Raw genomic sequence first — 14,906 nt, 5'->3', positions numbered from 1 at the left:
TCTCATTCGGGATTAGCCTTATCCCTCTAGAGTGCGAGAAGCTATAGCCGGTCGCAGTTTTCTGAAAGAGGGATCCCTTATCGCATCAGAAAGGTCCGGGTCTCCGAAGCCTGCGCGCGGAAGAAGGCTTTTACGGCGTCTTCATCTTTCCGTGAAAACAAGATTTCTCTGAGATCGCTCGCCGACTACCAAAGGAGCCAGCGAGTGTGTAGTCCATGCACGCAATCGATTTTTGACGAAGGGATGGAGTGAAGGAGAGAGAGAAAGATGAAAGAGAGAAAGAAGGAAAGGAAAGCTCTGCACTCGTGGACTGCGGTTCTGAGCTATGAAAAATTGCCCAACGTGCTCTTTCTGTCAGCGAAAGAGTACGGGACATTACGCGAAACAACGAGACCAAGGAAGAGAGGGAGGGGGGGAAGTGGATGCGAGGCGGCGACGGGCGGTCGTAGCGGACAGGCCAAAACAGAAGGGCGGTTATGAAGGAGCGCTGCCGCTCGCGAGAAATGTAATTACGCCCTGACAGATTGCAGCGCAAAGTGAAAACAAAAGATAGCTCACTCCGCGACGAATTCTTGATTCTTCGTGTCCGTGCTCGCTATAGCTCACACGCATGTCCGGAGCCAATTAAGGAGCGTGCGCGGTCGACTTGCGCGATCGACTCACTCGGGGACACCTGCCTTTGCGGGACTTCCCTGCTCTGCATAATTCGTGATGTATTTCTCACAAAAATAGAGCATAACATGCGGAAGTGTATCAAGATTTAAAGAAAAAGAATTAAAGTGTTAACCTGCGGTTTGTCTTTCATGTTCACGAGAACATAGACATGGCTCTGTTCCGCTGCTCTCTATATTGCCGGATGTGCCATGTTGTCTGTCTCTTTCCATCACATTATAAGACTAAACGAAGTTTGCAGTGCTCTTGTAAACCTCTTTCATATCTTTGATTTCATATCATGATTACCATTCGCCACATGCACTGACCACATGCTGGGATAGCTTCTGCGTGTCGGTGCTGTAGTTTTGTACTGAAAACCGATAATTCGGTAGTATTAAGGGGGAACAAAATTGCATCCTCTTCCAGCTAGGCTTGCAAATCAATTGTCGGCTCAGTATAAAATAAAGCACATCTCTAAAACCAGGACTGTTATTAATGGGAATGGATGCGATGTGCTACCTAATAATACAGAGATCGTTTTTGTGACGGCTCTAAACGCAAGATGAGCAATGAACTATCTCAGATAGATTGTAGACATGGGAAGTACTCGAATTTTTGTCGATCAAAATGCATAGCGTTTGCCGCTCAGCTTGGAAGGAAAATTGGGGCACTTCATTCCAAGAGTACGCTATGCGTCAGGAAAAAAGTTATGCTAACGAGCGCTCCCCTCCTTATATCGAGCGTCGTTAATTTCCGAAACTCAAGCTGCAGGGAAGTAATTATAAGCACTGAACTCCGCCGAGTGAGACAGCCGCAGGCAACGAAAGCTAGAAAACAAAAACAAAGCAGAATACGCGAGCATGTCACGAAGAAGCTCCTTCATTTCGACTTTCCGTCCCGGCCTCTCTAACTTTTTTGCGCGCATGCCTTGCATTAATTTTTTTTTTGTCTTCACGAACTACGAAGTGAGCCCGCCGCTGCCAGCCATCATTTATGCAAAGCGGGGCTCGGGCGGGACAAGTTTCAGAGACGTGTTTTTGTTTTTGCAATGTTTTCCGGTCGTTTGTGGCGATGGCGTAGCGGCTCTACATTTAAATAACGCTCCTACGCCTATCCTGCCTTGGCAGGTGCCGTGCCTTTATTAGGGGTTATCATGCTTTCGCCCGTGTTTCTCTCTGCTTTGGTGCCCCACCTGTCGAAGGCTCACGCACACCTCTTTTGCATATATAAACGTGTTGCGCATACTCCCTCCTTGTACAATGACTAAGAAACAGCAATCGAACGCGCGAGCAAAAAGAAAAGCGATTACACGTGTAGGTCGAGGTGTCAACATATGCAAGCTCTGAATAAGCATGAACAGAGCGCGGAGGAAAGAAGAGCTCAAGCATTTTTGTTTCATTCTTAATATTGGCTGAAACTTTGTATGATCACCTTCAGTGCTACACGTGAACACAATTTACGTTAAATTTAGCGGTTTAACACACCCTAAATGAGCTGCACAACTGCTGCCTTTGCAACAAGGTTTTGAGAAATGAACGGCGAATTGAAGTTGGTTATAGTTAGCTGTCAAGAAATATAAGAAACGGCTTTGAAGAAGAGCTCCTAGTTCAATGTCACTAGGTAACGAGCTAATGCCAGTAAGACCAATAAGAAATGTAAGATAATTTGCATATGAGCTAGTTGGTTTATAATGCGCTTAAAACAGCATGCAACGAGGGACAGCACGCAGCAAGGAGACAGGACACGACACTGGACATAGAAGGCGGGGATGAATGAGTAGAAAGGACCAAGAATAAGGGCTTAGTGAACTGCGATTTATGCTAGGATTTATTCGCTGTGGTGAAGAATTCGATTATACCGAGGAATAAAGCGGATTATTTTCTATAATTAGTTTGTACCTTTGGGAGCACTATATTAAGACGGCCAGAAAACCCAATTTAAATAGTATTGTTAAATAAATGGTTTGGGAAGACCAAGTTTTATGTCACGATGATTAACTTGGTAAAAAAAAATATTTTCAATCTAAGTAACTGGCTAAGAGGGAGAGTATTTAGATTCGAGTAGATTGGCGTGGAAATGCAGAAAAATGGGCTACATTATCATTAATCGTAGTGCTTGGTTTGGGAGACGTTGCAAAATGTACAGTTGAATGGTATATGTATTGCACCAGGAGAAATACGATAAGAGCCTGTGAATGTAGGCATAATAGAGTGAATTTAGGATGGGGGTTGAAAATCTGGGCGACTCTTAATTATAACATGAATGCGAAATGATATCTTTTGAAGAAGGAATTGGAGATGAAGGTCATACTTTAGATGCTTATCTCAAACTGCACCAAGGAGATGAAAACTCTGAGAAAGTGGTATTAATTGCTTATCGATTTTCACTACTTTCAGATAAATGAAATATTACCTACGTTGTTTTAAACGTATTTATGCGTAGCAATTTACTCATTCGCCAGGCTTGAATATCCATTAGATCAGTATTATGTTGGTCCTGAAGTGTATCAATATATTGATGTGATGTAAATATTATGGTTGATTTGAGCTGAGTTGAGGTTGTTGCAAGCTACAAGTGGATTTATCCTTGTGGATCTCGCCAGCAATTGCTCCACCGTAGCGACACTTAAATGTTAAATAAGGTCTTCAAATCAGGCACATACCTCAGACCTGGCTGATCTAAATCGCTAAACACACAATCACCCATAATAGTAAATAGTCAGCTCCTGCTGTGACCATCTGTAGTCGAGATACGAGTACTGGAGGAAATTTAAAAGAAGGCCTGAAGCCTCTGTTTTCAGTCTGTTTTCCGCGCGGGTAGACAATATCCTGAAGGGAACTGTGAGAGCCTCCTGTCTTCTTGAGGGAAGCGAACAAGACACACCTTTATGGTGTAATCCGAGTAAAGAAGCGCCAAGTGTTAAATAACGCTTTATGTGAGTCATATTGAAATATAAAAAAAAGTAAAGGGGCTATGGATCCTTGAACAGCCCCATTATTAACAATTTTAAAGAATGAAAGACTGGCGCTCACTTCTACTACCGAGGATCGGCTAGTTAAGTGGCTGCTTATAAATTCATGAGCAGGGCCACAAATATCATACGCATTTAACGTAGGTAAAAAAATGATGTGGCTGATAGTCTCGAAGGCTTTAGTAAGATCAGTAGCTATGATCCCGCAAAATGAACCTTATCCAATGGCTTTCTACATTTTTTTCTTGAAAGCTATGAGCGCAAGTTTAGTTGAATAACCTAGCCGGAAGCCGAAATGGTGCCGTGATAGTATACGTTAAATTTTGTTACGTAGTTCACCAGACGCTTGAAGAAGATTATTTCGATAACTTTGCTTAATAAAGAAAGAACAAAAACGGAACGATAATTAATAATTGCGTTGTGGTCTCCTTTCTTAAATACAGAAACCACCTTAGCAATTTTTTGTGAGTTAGGGAACATACCTTATTAGTAAATTTTGTTAATCAGACCTGATATGATGGGGATACAATGTGAGGAAGCAGAAAAAATTTTTAGGGGTGTATTAAGCCAAGCCGGCTCCGGTCAACTTAAGGAAAGTAACAGCAGTGTGAACTCCAGCTGGAGTAGTCGGAGCTAGATAAAAAGGACATGGGCAACATGACAGATTATTCATTGGGAAGTCAGCATGAAAGGTACTGGATGTACTATAATAATCACCAAAAGTATTAGAAATGTCAGCAGAGTCAGTGCATGTGTTCATGGAACTTGTTTTTTTTTTCGAGAGCGAAGGATGAGGAGAATCTTTACTCAGGAGCTGTTTAATCAATTGTCAGTTTCGTTTAGCATAATTCCCATTCTTACGTCAGTATAATACATAACAGACACACCGTTTCCAAGTTACCGCAACCGGGACAAAATGAAGGGACAAAAAAAATAGTTCTTCAAGTTTAACATCGACTTTGGTGACTATACTGGGAATTAAAAAAATGTTTCCAAGTTCCTTTACCAGTATCCCTATCCTCCCATTCTTCCTAAGAGCGAGGATGAAGCTCGGAAAGACTTGTTTGTGAGAACTTATTTTTTAGGAATTCTTGCTATAGTTAGGCCACTGTATTTTTGCTTGCTGAGAACTTTGCATATACTAATATTAAAAAAACTAACTTACTTGCATTCTCTAATTTGAGGAAAACAAAAATTCTTTACTGACAACCAGCCCGCTGCTGTTGGTTCTCCCCTATTTCTAGAAGAGTTCACCTGAAGGAAAGGCGCTGGAAAAAGATGATGGCGAATTGAATTATGCAGATCACTATAAATATTTAACGTATTCAGTTTTTGCAGCTTCAACTAAACTCTATCGTGTTCAGTTTATGCAAGCCGCATTGATCTGACTTCGTTAAAATATCGAGAAATAGGTAAAAATATCGCTCAGCCTTTTGATAGAATCGTTCAGAAACAAATATTGATACATAGTTCGAATGTGCTGTTGTTTCAAAAAGATTTTCGCCATACAAAGCAATAAAAGTCCACGAAAAGCAAGCATTGCTCTTGTGCGCATTTTCGACCCATTGCTCCAAATGCAAATACGGCTGACCGTTGCATGGCGCGCCCAGGTTAGTGTAATAGGAGCCGATGTCAAGAAAGGTGCGTAGCCGCAGCCACTTTCGTTCCTGATATTTCGAGTGCTTTCATTGCGCCACTAACAAAAATAATCAACAAAAGCCTCTTTGTTTGGGAAATCGTTGCGCAACTTGACTCAGAACTTTAAAATTAACACCGTGTATTTTTAGGGTTATTTAAAAACAAGGAGAAATTAATCGAGGATCATGCGCATAAGAAACGAGGTTCCCTTTCTAGTATTCTCATTTCTTCCTACTTAACCATGTGATCAAAATTTAGGCAGATCGTGCATGTTGGAATCTGTGCGCACGTAGGAAAGGCTCTGGAGGCGGAGTTTAAATACCAGTGATGTGGTGAATACTTCTCGACGTGAACGGTGCTCAGTTGTTTTCTGTTAAAGGCAGCCAGTGCTCGCCAAAAAAGCCAAAACTCAACTGAAGTGGCCCTGAAGCTAATTCGCTCTACGCACGCCTCGTTTTGCCGCGGTTTCATTCACGATGGGACAGAACCAAAGCTTGATGAATTGTTTGCAGGAACACTTCAAGGTGGAGTAGATTTTGCAATAAGGGATAAACTACTAATTAGACTCCACACAAGCAGAGCTATATCTATACAGCGTTCACAAAAACTTCGTAGTTCTGAAAAAATTAGGCGGTGGTCCCGGATTCGAATCCAGGACCAACTGTGCTACCTAGGACGGCCAGTAGATGGTAGGGTGAGAGCGAATTGATCAACAACTCGAAGTAGGAGTGGTGTTGGTCCAATGTTTAGAGGAATTCTGAAGTATAATTATGAAAGCAACAGTTTGGATAATCCAGTTTCATTTTAACGAACGCTATGGCGCATTACAGAAATATTTTTTTATAAACTCAAATGAAAAGCAGTTCGCTTGCTAGTGCAAATTAAAGTAAAAAACAAAAACAGCAAAATTGTGATCACAACAAAGTCAGTGTGCCGTAACAGCTGAAAACGCGCTACTTATGAATCATGCGGCTTTCTTAAGACCTGTCGTCGCCATATTTTGCCGCAGGAGCAGAAGTAAAATCGGCTACTAACGCATCTATAATTACCACACGCAGCAGTCATTAGAGAGAAGCTCGGCTATGCCAGACCGTTTACAACAGCCCGCGTTAGCCCGCGAGAAGTTTCGCAACGCTGCCAGACCGATCTGCGGTTGGACGCCATCGCTGCTGCGGCCTTAGCGAGCAGAATGACTGCCGTGTAGAGCGAGTAGCTAAACGAAGGTGGCGTACATTCTTTGCGAGTGGTGTGGTGGTGTTTTCTAATCACCGCGTCTGGACGGCGTGACGCCAGATGGCGCAAGATGGGGGAGTATGTTAATGGACGGCGCATAATGAAGCGTCCCTGTCAGGCGCCACCGGCGCAAGAAGGATGGGCTTCTATCGTCTTCTGCGAGGAACGGAACCGCCGATGGAACAGCAGCAGGGCACTCCTAGAGCGGAAGTGACGCGATCTTCTCCACGCGCATTTTGGGTTGGGAGGGAACTTCCACGCATGAGCGATTCCCCCAGTGAAATGTGGATAACCACGAGAAGAAACTGTTCCCAGTGACCGATGACGGATTTGGTAACTGTCTGGAAGCACATAGCGCTCGTTAGGAGGAAATGAACAGAAAAAAACTCTTTCCATTCAGTAGTAAAGGCAGGTAACAGCGACTTTAGTCAGAGCGAGAACATATTGGGTCTGAGAGTGCAATCTTGCCGTACAGACGAACACTACATTCGAGCGCAGCTTTGAGTAGATATTTAGCGTAAGGTAGTAGTTGGTACAGAGAAGGTATATGCTTTGATCTGAGGTTTCTTTGCAGGCAAAAGCCAGGAACCCTTTCATACTGTGAATTTTTCAGAGGTGTTTAACCTCTCTGGTTACTTAATTATTTCGGGAGTTGGGTTACAGCAAGTTGCAATATTCGCTCTAAGAGTCCAACCCGCTTGGCTAATGACATTATCACAGTGCAGGCTTTAGTGGAAGCTACTTGCTGACTTGGAACAACTAAGGCCCACTGTGCAGCGGCAGTAATCCCGCTACAGATAGACAGAATCGACTGGAAGCTTTGACTTTATTTATGGTCTTTATGTCGAAGATCGAATTTCTGTTCTATAGCTTACTGCCGTTTTACAGTGTGCGAGAGCCACGAGCGAGGCAGACGAAGAAGTATCTGTCCGGGCTTTGCCCGCTGGAAAGCTCTAATTTATAACTGTCGTTTGTTTAAGATCAAGGCTTCCGCGTCTTGTGTGGCTTCTTATAGCACTAACAAAAACTCACCAGAAGAAACCGGTTCTATTGTGATTACAGCTTTGAGGCCGATAATTCCCATCAAGTGTGTTTTGCTTATTTTCTTGCTTGGTAAAAGCCTAGATAACAAGATTGTTCCTTTCAGAATAGTCGCGCATTCAGAAAGAGTCAAAATCCTTACTGACACAGAAAACAACTCTAAGCTAAAACCAGAAACTAGGAGTAGCTTATAAATCAAAAATCTGATGCCGGACGACATTATTTAAAGGACTTTATTTTGATGTTTAATCAGCCAGGGACTCCCAGATACAGATTATAAGAAACGAAATGGGGCAAAGCACATATACATGGTAAATTCTGTGTAATCGCTTGATAGGTGCCGTTTTATTATCATTATTCGGCGTGCTCATGGTCGTAATTTTCTGTTTTGTCTGAGCTAGTCACGTTATAATGGAATGGTACAACACTGGTGATCACATAAAACCAGCTCACGACTTATAGATAGAGCAAAAATACATGGTGAATCATGTTATTATGTTTGCTAGTTTTTTTATACAACCACGCTCACAGACCAGAGCAACGGCCTGCAAGTAGCTAGCACGGCAAACACCGATTCGTCGAGTAGAATGCCGTGCGCATCGTATGGCTAGCGCATCGAATCGAACTAAACAGCATAAGTTCAGTACCATATAGATTGCCATCCAGATTTCCCCGTATTGGTTGTTACAACATCGAGCATTCATCTTTGTTACCGTTCAAGCTCTTTCCTTTTCAAGCACCGCTTCCAAACACTATCCTTTTCCTTCTGCATTACGGGATGCTGGCGGGAATCCGTTTTGATTTTTCGTTGCTTGGCGTCAACGGAGTGCTCACCCATTTTCGCACCTCCCTTTCCTCTCTACCATTTCGTCCATTTGGGGGAAACATTCGAAGCGCTACATTTCCCATGAAACATCGGGCTTCCACTCCGCAAGCGCAAATATTCTCTAGAACGTCGGGCAAGAGAAAGAACTCGCTCTGTCGCGGCGTGGCTGAACTCGGCGCCACGGCAGCGCTCTTCCCGAAAAGAGAGCACGCGCCCAGGACCGCGGTTCGGAGCGGCGCGCTTCTTTTCACCGGGGCTAATGGCCGGTTTCGCGGCTCATTACGGCCACGAGAGAGAACGAGTGGCCAGACCCCGCGTCGCCCGGGGAGGGGAAAGACGCCCGCCCGGTCATGGCCCGCTCTGCGTCTTGGAATTCCGCACGGCTGCGACGAGTTAGCGGGAAACAAGGAGAGGAATTCGAAGCCCGCCCGAGCCGTACGAGCTCGGAATGCGGGGCGTCCGTTTACTTGCTTGCCTAGCAAAGCTCCGCCGCCGTGCAGGCCAATGAAAGTCTTAAACTCGTGATTTAAATAACGCGCGAAGAACGTTAAGCGGAGGGCGACATTCCACTCGGGTGCGGTGCCTTTGCCAGACGCCTCGTCAGTATTTACACCGAGGAGGTCATGATCTTCCCGCAGCTGGCTTTGAGCTTGTTTGTTTAAAGGTGGGTCATACAATGGCATACGGGATTCTTGACTGCATGTTTATCTGTGCGGCTGCTTTGTGCGTAACGGGACCGTGGCGTTGGGCGGCAGTCTGTAATGAGCAGAAAGGAATCTGCAGTAAAACAGTGGGTTTCTTGAGGAGAGCCGTGGATATACGCATGTGGAAAGCCGCGCTTCACTAAAGGAAGTTTAGTGTACGTAAAACATAGTTAAGAAGAGTTTCAGTTCGATATCTCCTCCGGGACATGCGATGTAACAAAAGGAAAACGGGCTGTAGTACCTGTCCACCCGTTCTCTACGTCGCCGTCTCCTTCACCAACTTCCCTCTCATGCCTTGAGCTCCGAGGCATCAATTCTACGTATGAGGAGGTTTGCGAATCAAGAGAGTGCTCACAAAAGTCGTATGCAAGTGCGTTCACCAGTGACACGATCGTCCCACCTGAACGGCTGACGTCACACGCTTACAAAAATTTCTGTAGACATTCTATAGACTTTCCATAGAATTTTGTCTACAAAGTCTACAGATTGCTCATAGGCAATTCATAGAGTGCAGTCTAAAGACTTTACAGACAAAATTCTTTGGATTGTCTATAGACTATCTACAGAAATTTTTGTAGGCGTGTGACGTCAGCCGTTCAGGTGGGAAGATCATGTCACTGGTGACCGCTCTTGCATAGGAATTTTGTGAGCGCTCTCTTGAATCGCAAACCTCCTCATACGTAGAAATGCTGCCTCGGAGCTCAAGGCATGAGAAGGTTTGCGAATCAAGAGAGCGCTCACAAAAGTCCTATGCAAGTGCGTTCACCAGTGACACGATCGTCCCACATGAACGGCTGACGTCACACACTTACAAAAATTTCTGTAGACAGTCTATAGACTGTCCATAAAGTTTTGTCTACAAAGTCTACAGACTGCTTGTAGGCAATTCATAGAGTGCAGTCTATAGGCAATACAAATCTTAGAGACAGTCTATAAACAATCTATACATTTATGGGCATGCACTTTGAGTAGACTTGTGTCTATAGACTGTGGATAGCCACAAGAAAATACCTATAAGAAGGCAATAGAGACTGCAAGAAGTCTATAGACTGTCTATGGACAACTTTTATAAGGGCAGGCCCTCGTGAATTGCGAATCGCACGCGAGAAAAAGTATTGCAAATACGGCCCCTTTAGTGCTTTCCTTCAATCTGTTCTAGATGATTATGGTTTTTTACTGGATATTTTCTGTACTTTCGTTAAGTTTGTTCTCGCCCACGCACCATGCGACGGATACCTTTTGCTAACACATGTTTAATAGACTGGTAATAACAAGATTGCGGTTTCTTTCGACGTAAAAGATTGCACGGGCCAGAGGGCATTGCCTTTTACAGCGCTTAGCGCGAATTGCAGTTCCCTGCCACGTCGCATGTTTCGCCACGCTTTATGATTTTTGAGTAAACGCATCGGTCGCGATTCGCGGCGACGGCGCGACAACCCCCAACATTACAATGCATGTGGAATTTGCATATGCGCTCGCATTCTTTCCGAAGCGTCGGCTCAAGTGGTTGCTTACACAATAAGGGTCGGTAGCCGCTGAAATTCTGTCCCTGCAGCTGCAGCTCTGAGAAATTTATTCAGATTTTTTTGTTCAATTGCGTTGTCAATAATTTTGCTTTCACTTGACCAAGCCTTCACTTGATAACCGAGACGTATTTGTGGCGTGGCTAAGGTATTCTGCGGCGTAAAAAAGCTGGCTTTTAATGTTTTTTTTTTAAAATTAGATTAAATAAGACACTACAGAACATCACAAATTTAAGTTATGTGAAAACGATCAAGAAAAACACGTACTCACAAGAGTGTCATTAAACACAACTTATTGCGAGCGTAAGGCTTGACGTATGCTTATTTACACCATCCGTTAATTTAGACAAAAACAAAAATAAATGTTTTTGGTACATGCATCTCACAAAAACATGAGACGGTCCAAAATTTCAGATGATTTGCAACAAAAGATGTAAACAAAGAGAAAATAAGGTAATTCAGCCTTTTTCACTGTATACAGGAAAATTTATTTCAGCCTGTAGAATTAAAAGCTGTTGTTTTGTGAAGAAAACGCAAGGTGGAGCAAAATTTATTCCCGTATTTATGCATTTTATGCTGGCATAAACTTCAAACTTCATGGAACAGAAATTGAATCTTCATAACAACGGTGCCCGCCGAACAAGTAAAGCTGCAGACCGTAAACGGAGCATGTTATTATGCGCCGTCCATGCAAGATACGCCAGTATTCGTGGTTTCAAATGCTCAGAAGTGATTGTATGTTAATTTTTTTGTTTGCTTGGGAACGTATTGTCGTCACGCCAATGCGGAACCACAGATGCGGTGCCGGAGAAACTTCTTGTTATATAAGGCGGCATATTCAAATTTCTGCCGTTTTATGTCATTGCCTGCAATACGATTCTGTGGCAGCGCTTTTCGCTATCGATTCCACTGTGCTATGAGCGCCTATTGCGGCTGATATTTCGCCGTAGCAGCGGCCGCAGAAAAATGAGGACGAAGTGTCAGTATCGGCAGAATAAATACGACATGCGTTGCTCCTTCCTTGAAATTTGTGTACAATAGCGCATTCGTCCTCGTTTTCTGCGTATCTAATGACGTCAGAAAATTGACATATTAAGGCTTATGCCTTTCTCAAAAATAACCAGAGGAGATGCATGATACTGCAAAAAATTCGCCGCGCCAGGTAAATGTGGAACATAGTAAGCTTGCGGTACCATTGCATCTATGCCTGTTCTTGAAATTTCAGCCTACAATGCATGCATCAAACGAAGCTTAAATACAACGCTTCAAGTCCAAGCGTGGACACTACAGTCTTGTTTTCGAAAGAAGTAGAGGAATTTTTTTTTCTGCTCTCTGAGGGTGTTAGCCACGGTTTGTAATGGAATGTATGGTCGCGGCGTGCGACAGCAGTTATGACTCCGAATCTTACAAAAGATCGCCGGTAATATTTTTTTAATAATTTGAGGTGATGAAATAGAGAATCACGAAAGAAAATAAGAGATGCCAAGTCTCTTAGAAGCAACAAGTTTTTTTTTCAGCATGCAGAGAACATAAGAGCACGACGTCGTTATTAGAGAATACTGATAAAAAGGAGCACGCCTTCAGGTTAGAATGCTGTTATCGCGTCGCCTCATATACCTTCTGAACAGCATGCAGCACTGCTAGTACGAACCAGGCGTAGTTCGACGCCACGAGTGCATGAATATCAGCCCTCAATAAAGTATATGCAAAAGTTATTTTCAATGATTCCAAAGCTTCTGAACAGCTCTTCTAGATCAAGACGTTCAAAAGCTAAGATAAAATAAATAAAGTTGATTTTGATTCTGAACTTTTCTGGGAAATTTATTCTGCAATGCGCATTTCTGACGAGTCCTCGACTGAAGTTTCAATCCGAAGTGCTAGAAAAAATTGCTTTAAAAAGTGCACAATGTATCGATGCACTGATGTGCTTCGAACAAGCGCACCTGTTAATTTCTTAGCACTTCCTTCTGTCGAGGAACTATATATGCCGTGCGTTGAGAAAGACAATATGAAGAGCGTTGAAGCTTGAGTCCATTGGTACAGCTCGATAAGACGAGAACAGCGCGGGAACCAAGTAGAACACAAAACCAGGTGTTCTATAACATTTCACAAAGTGCACAGCAATAAAAAAAGAAGAAAAATGCTGGAGCCAGTCAGGTCACCTGGCGGCAACTCACGTTGGCTTTGTCTTCTGGTCTCCTCCTAATCCCCGGGCGTCGACGAGCTGGCACATGCCCGACCCTTAGTTGCCGAGGGTCTCGAGGCTCGCTTTCTGCGCATCAAAGAGGGACGTCGGCGGACTCAGGCTGGCGCCGTTGAACGAGTGGCCACCACCGCCACCACCACTTGGGACGGCCGGACGACCCACATGCTAAACCAACTATGGCCTCTTCTCCACTGCCTTCTTTGCCGGGCAATTCTCCAGCGGCCTCCGAGCAGCGTAACCCGCAGCTGTAGACGACACACGGCACTCTGTTGCGCGCCGCTCACCTGAGGCGCGCACACCAGGGGAGCCTCACAAGAAGACACAACCGCCGCTCGCGCGCAAGACGCCCAGGGCGCGCGCGCGGCGCCAGACGCGTATCCCCGAGGCAAGGTGCGCCGTCGGTTCGATCCGCAGCGCGCCGGGACGACTTTCGCTTTGGCCGCCGTCGTCGGAGGCGCGCTCCGTGGCGCGCTTGTTGCGAGATTCGAAGCGCCGCGCGCGCTGCCGCCTAGCGGAGCGCGCGGGCGGCGAGCATGGCGGAGTTGGCCACCGCTGTGTGCTACTGCGTGCAACGCCACAGCACTAAGAAGGAAGCTATAGGTTTGCAATGCTGCGGTGGTCCTGCATGTAGGCAGATTCCAAGAGATGAATTTGCTAGTCGCTGTGGACAGTGAGCCGTTGCTTCTTAAAAAAATAGCCCTGGAGGTGTGTGGTCGCGTTGAAATGGCACGCAACAAGTTTATCGAGACTTTTTTTTTGACGGAGTCCAAAGCCACGGAGTGGGTTTGTACGGAAATTGATTTTTTGGTTCGAAACCCATTCGAAACGCCGCTGTGGTTCGTTGGTGATATGACGTCATCAATATTCATCAAGACATATTGTACCACTCATTAATTTATTACTCAATTATATTAAACTCGCACACAATCACGCATTCGAGTTGTGAAGTCAAATTGCGGACACATTTTGCCGACACTTTCTGCGGACATGACCTTGAGATTGAGCCATCTAATGCTTTCGCATTAATAAGAGCGTGATATAACGGTATGATCTGATAAAACCTGAGGTTGAAAACTCGGATGGTACAAGTTCACAGCATAATGCACCAAGGGCAGTGACAATGACACCGAAAAAAAAAAAGAGAATACGTTTAAACTTTCAGGAAACAACGGATGGTTTCTGCCCAGCACGTTGAAAGCTTAATGTTTTCATTCAGGAATAGAAGCTGTTCAACGCGCGCAGTGAGAAGGGCAGCTCTCAGTAGTTGCGGCAGCTGAAGAGAGCCTTTGTTTGCGCGCATTGTCTTATCGAGGGGCATCTTCTGGCGAGAGCTGCCATAATGGAACACAGGTGACTTTATTTGGTCTTGTGCCAGGCCAGAGGGTATTGGGACTGTGTAGGGAGATCTGACACACCGCCTTCGGTTCGTAAAATGTGCATTGCTCTCGATGTAGGCTTTCTGGCTTGGCCTAGTGTGTCTTGTTCGTACGAGGTCTTTGGCTGTGTTAATGTCGTGTATACAGGGCCGGCAGGTGATGTCTGTGACCGAAGCTACTTAAAGCAGGGGTTCTATTAATTTTATTTGCGAGCCACGTATACTGCACGATGTCGAATGCCAAACATTCAGATTACGTGAGTATTGTCAATACTGACGATCAATATCTTGTACTTACTGTTTCATGCCTAGCATGCTTGGACAACAATTTTGAATATCGTAATATTGTGAGGTACTTATAGAAATACTGAAGGCCGATCCGTATTAAAATCTTTCTTTTAGAGCTTTTCCATTTCTTGCATCGAGCAGTTGAGATTGCTATAGAAAACCAATCGGGGACGTTTTTGTCGAAAGCAAAAGCATTCATATAAAAAATAAGACCCTACCGAGGAAAGATCCCCGGATGTATTGATTCTTATGGTGAAATCTTGCAATATGCGGGAAAATTGCGTTCATTAACTTTTTTCCGTTGAAAAATGCTTTCGTCCAGAATTGCTGCTTGCGTATCGACGTTTGAATTTATCCGATATTCCGACAAGCCTGCATTAGAGGAATTTTTTTCGATGTGTTGGAGAAGGAATGGTGATTAATCAGAATTGGACGGCACTCCGGTCA

General features: G+C 44.4%; 1 protein-coding gene across 2 annotated transcripts in view; it reads right to left on the bottom strand.

The window, feature by feature from the left end:
• Positions 1 to 13,215, bottom strand: part of LOC144128854 (uncharacterized) — a 139,862-nt gene extending 126,647 nt beyond the window's left edge. For both annotated transcript variants that reach the window (XM_077662622.1, XM_077662620.1), the window contains exon 1: positions 12,768 to 13,215. Coding sequence is in view for 1 of the 2 variants with exons in the window: in XM_077662620.1 (XP_077518746.1) it covers positions 12,768 to 12,823 (56 nt within the window). In the remaining variant the exon portion in view is untranslated. The remainder of the gene's footprint in view (positions 1 to 12,767) is intronic.
• Positions 13,216 to 14,906: the final 1,691 nt, after the last annotated feature.

This window comes from Amblyomma americanum, chromosome 4 (assembly GCF_052857255.1).
Source record: "Amblyomma americanum isolate KBUSLIRL-KWMA chromosome 4, ASM5285725v1, whole genome shotgun sequence".
NCBI classification, from domain to species: domain Eukaryota; kingdom Metazoa; phylum Arthropoda; class Arachnida; order Ixodida; family Ixodidae; genus Amblyomma; species Amblyomma americanum.
The sequence above is the reverse complement of the archived record's forward strand: the minus strand, read 5'-3'. Positions and strand labels throughout refer to the sequence as shown.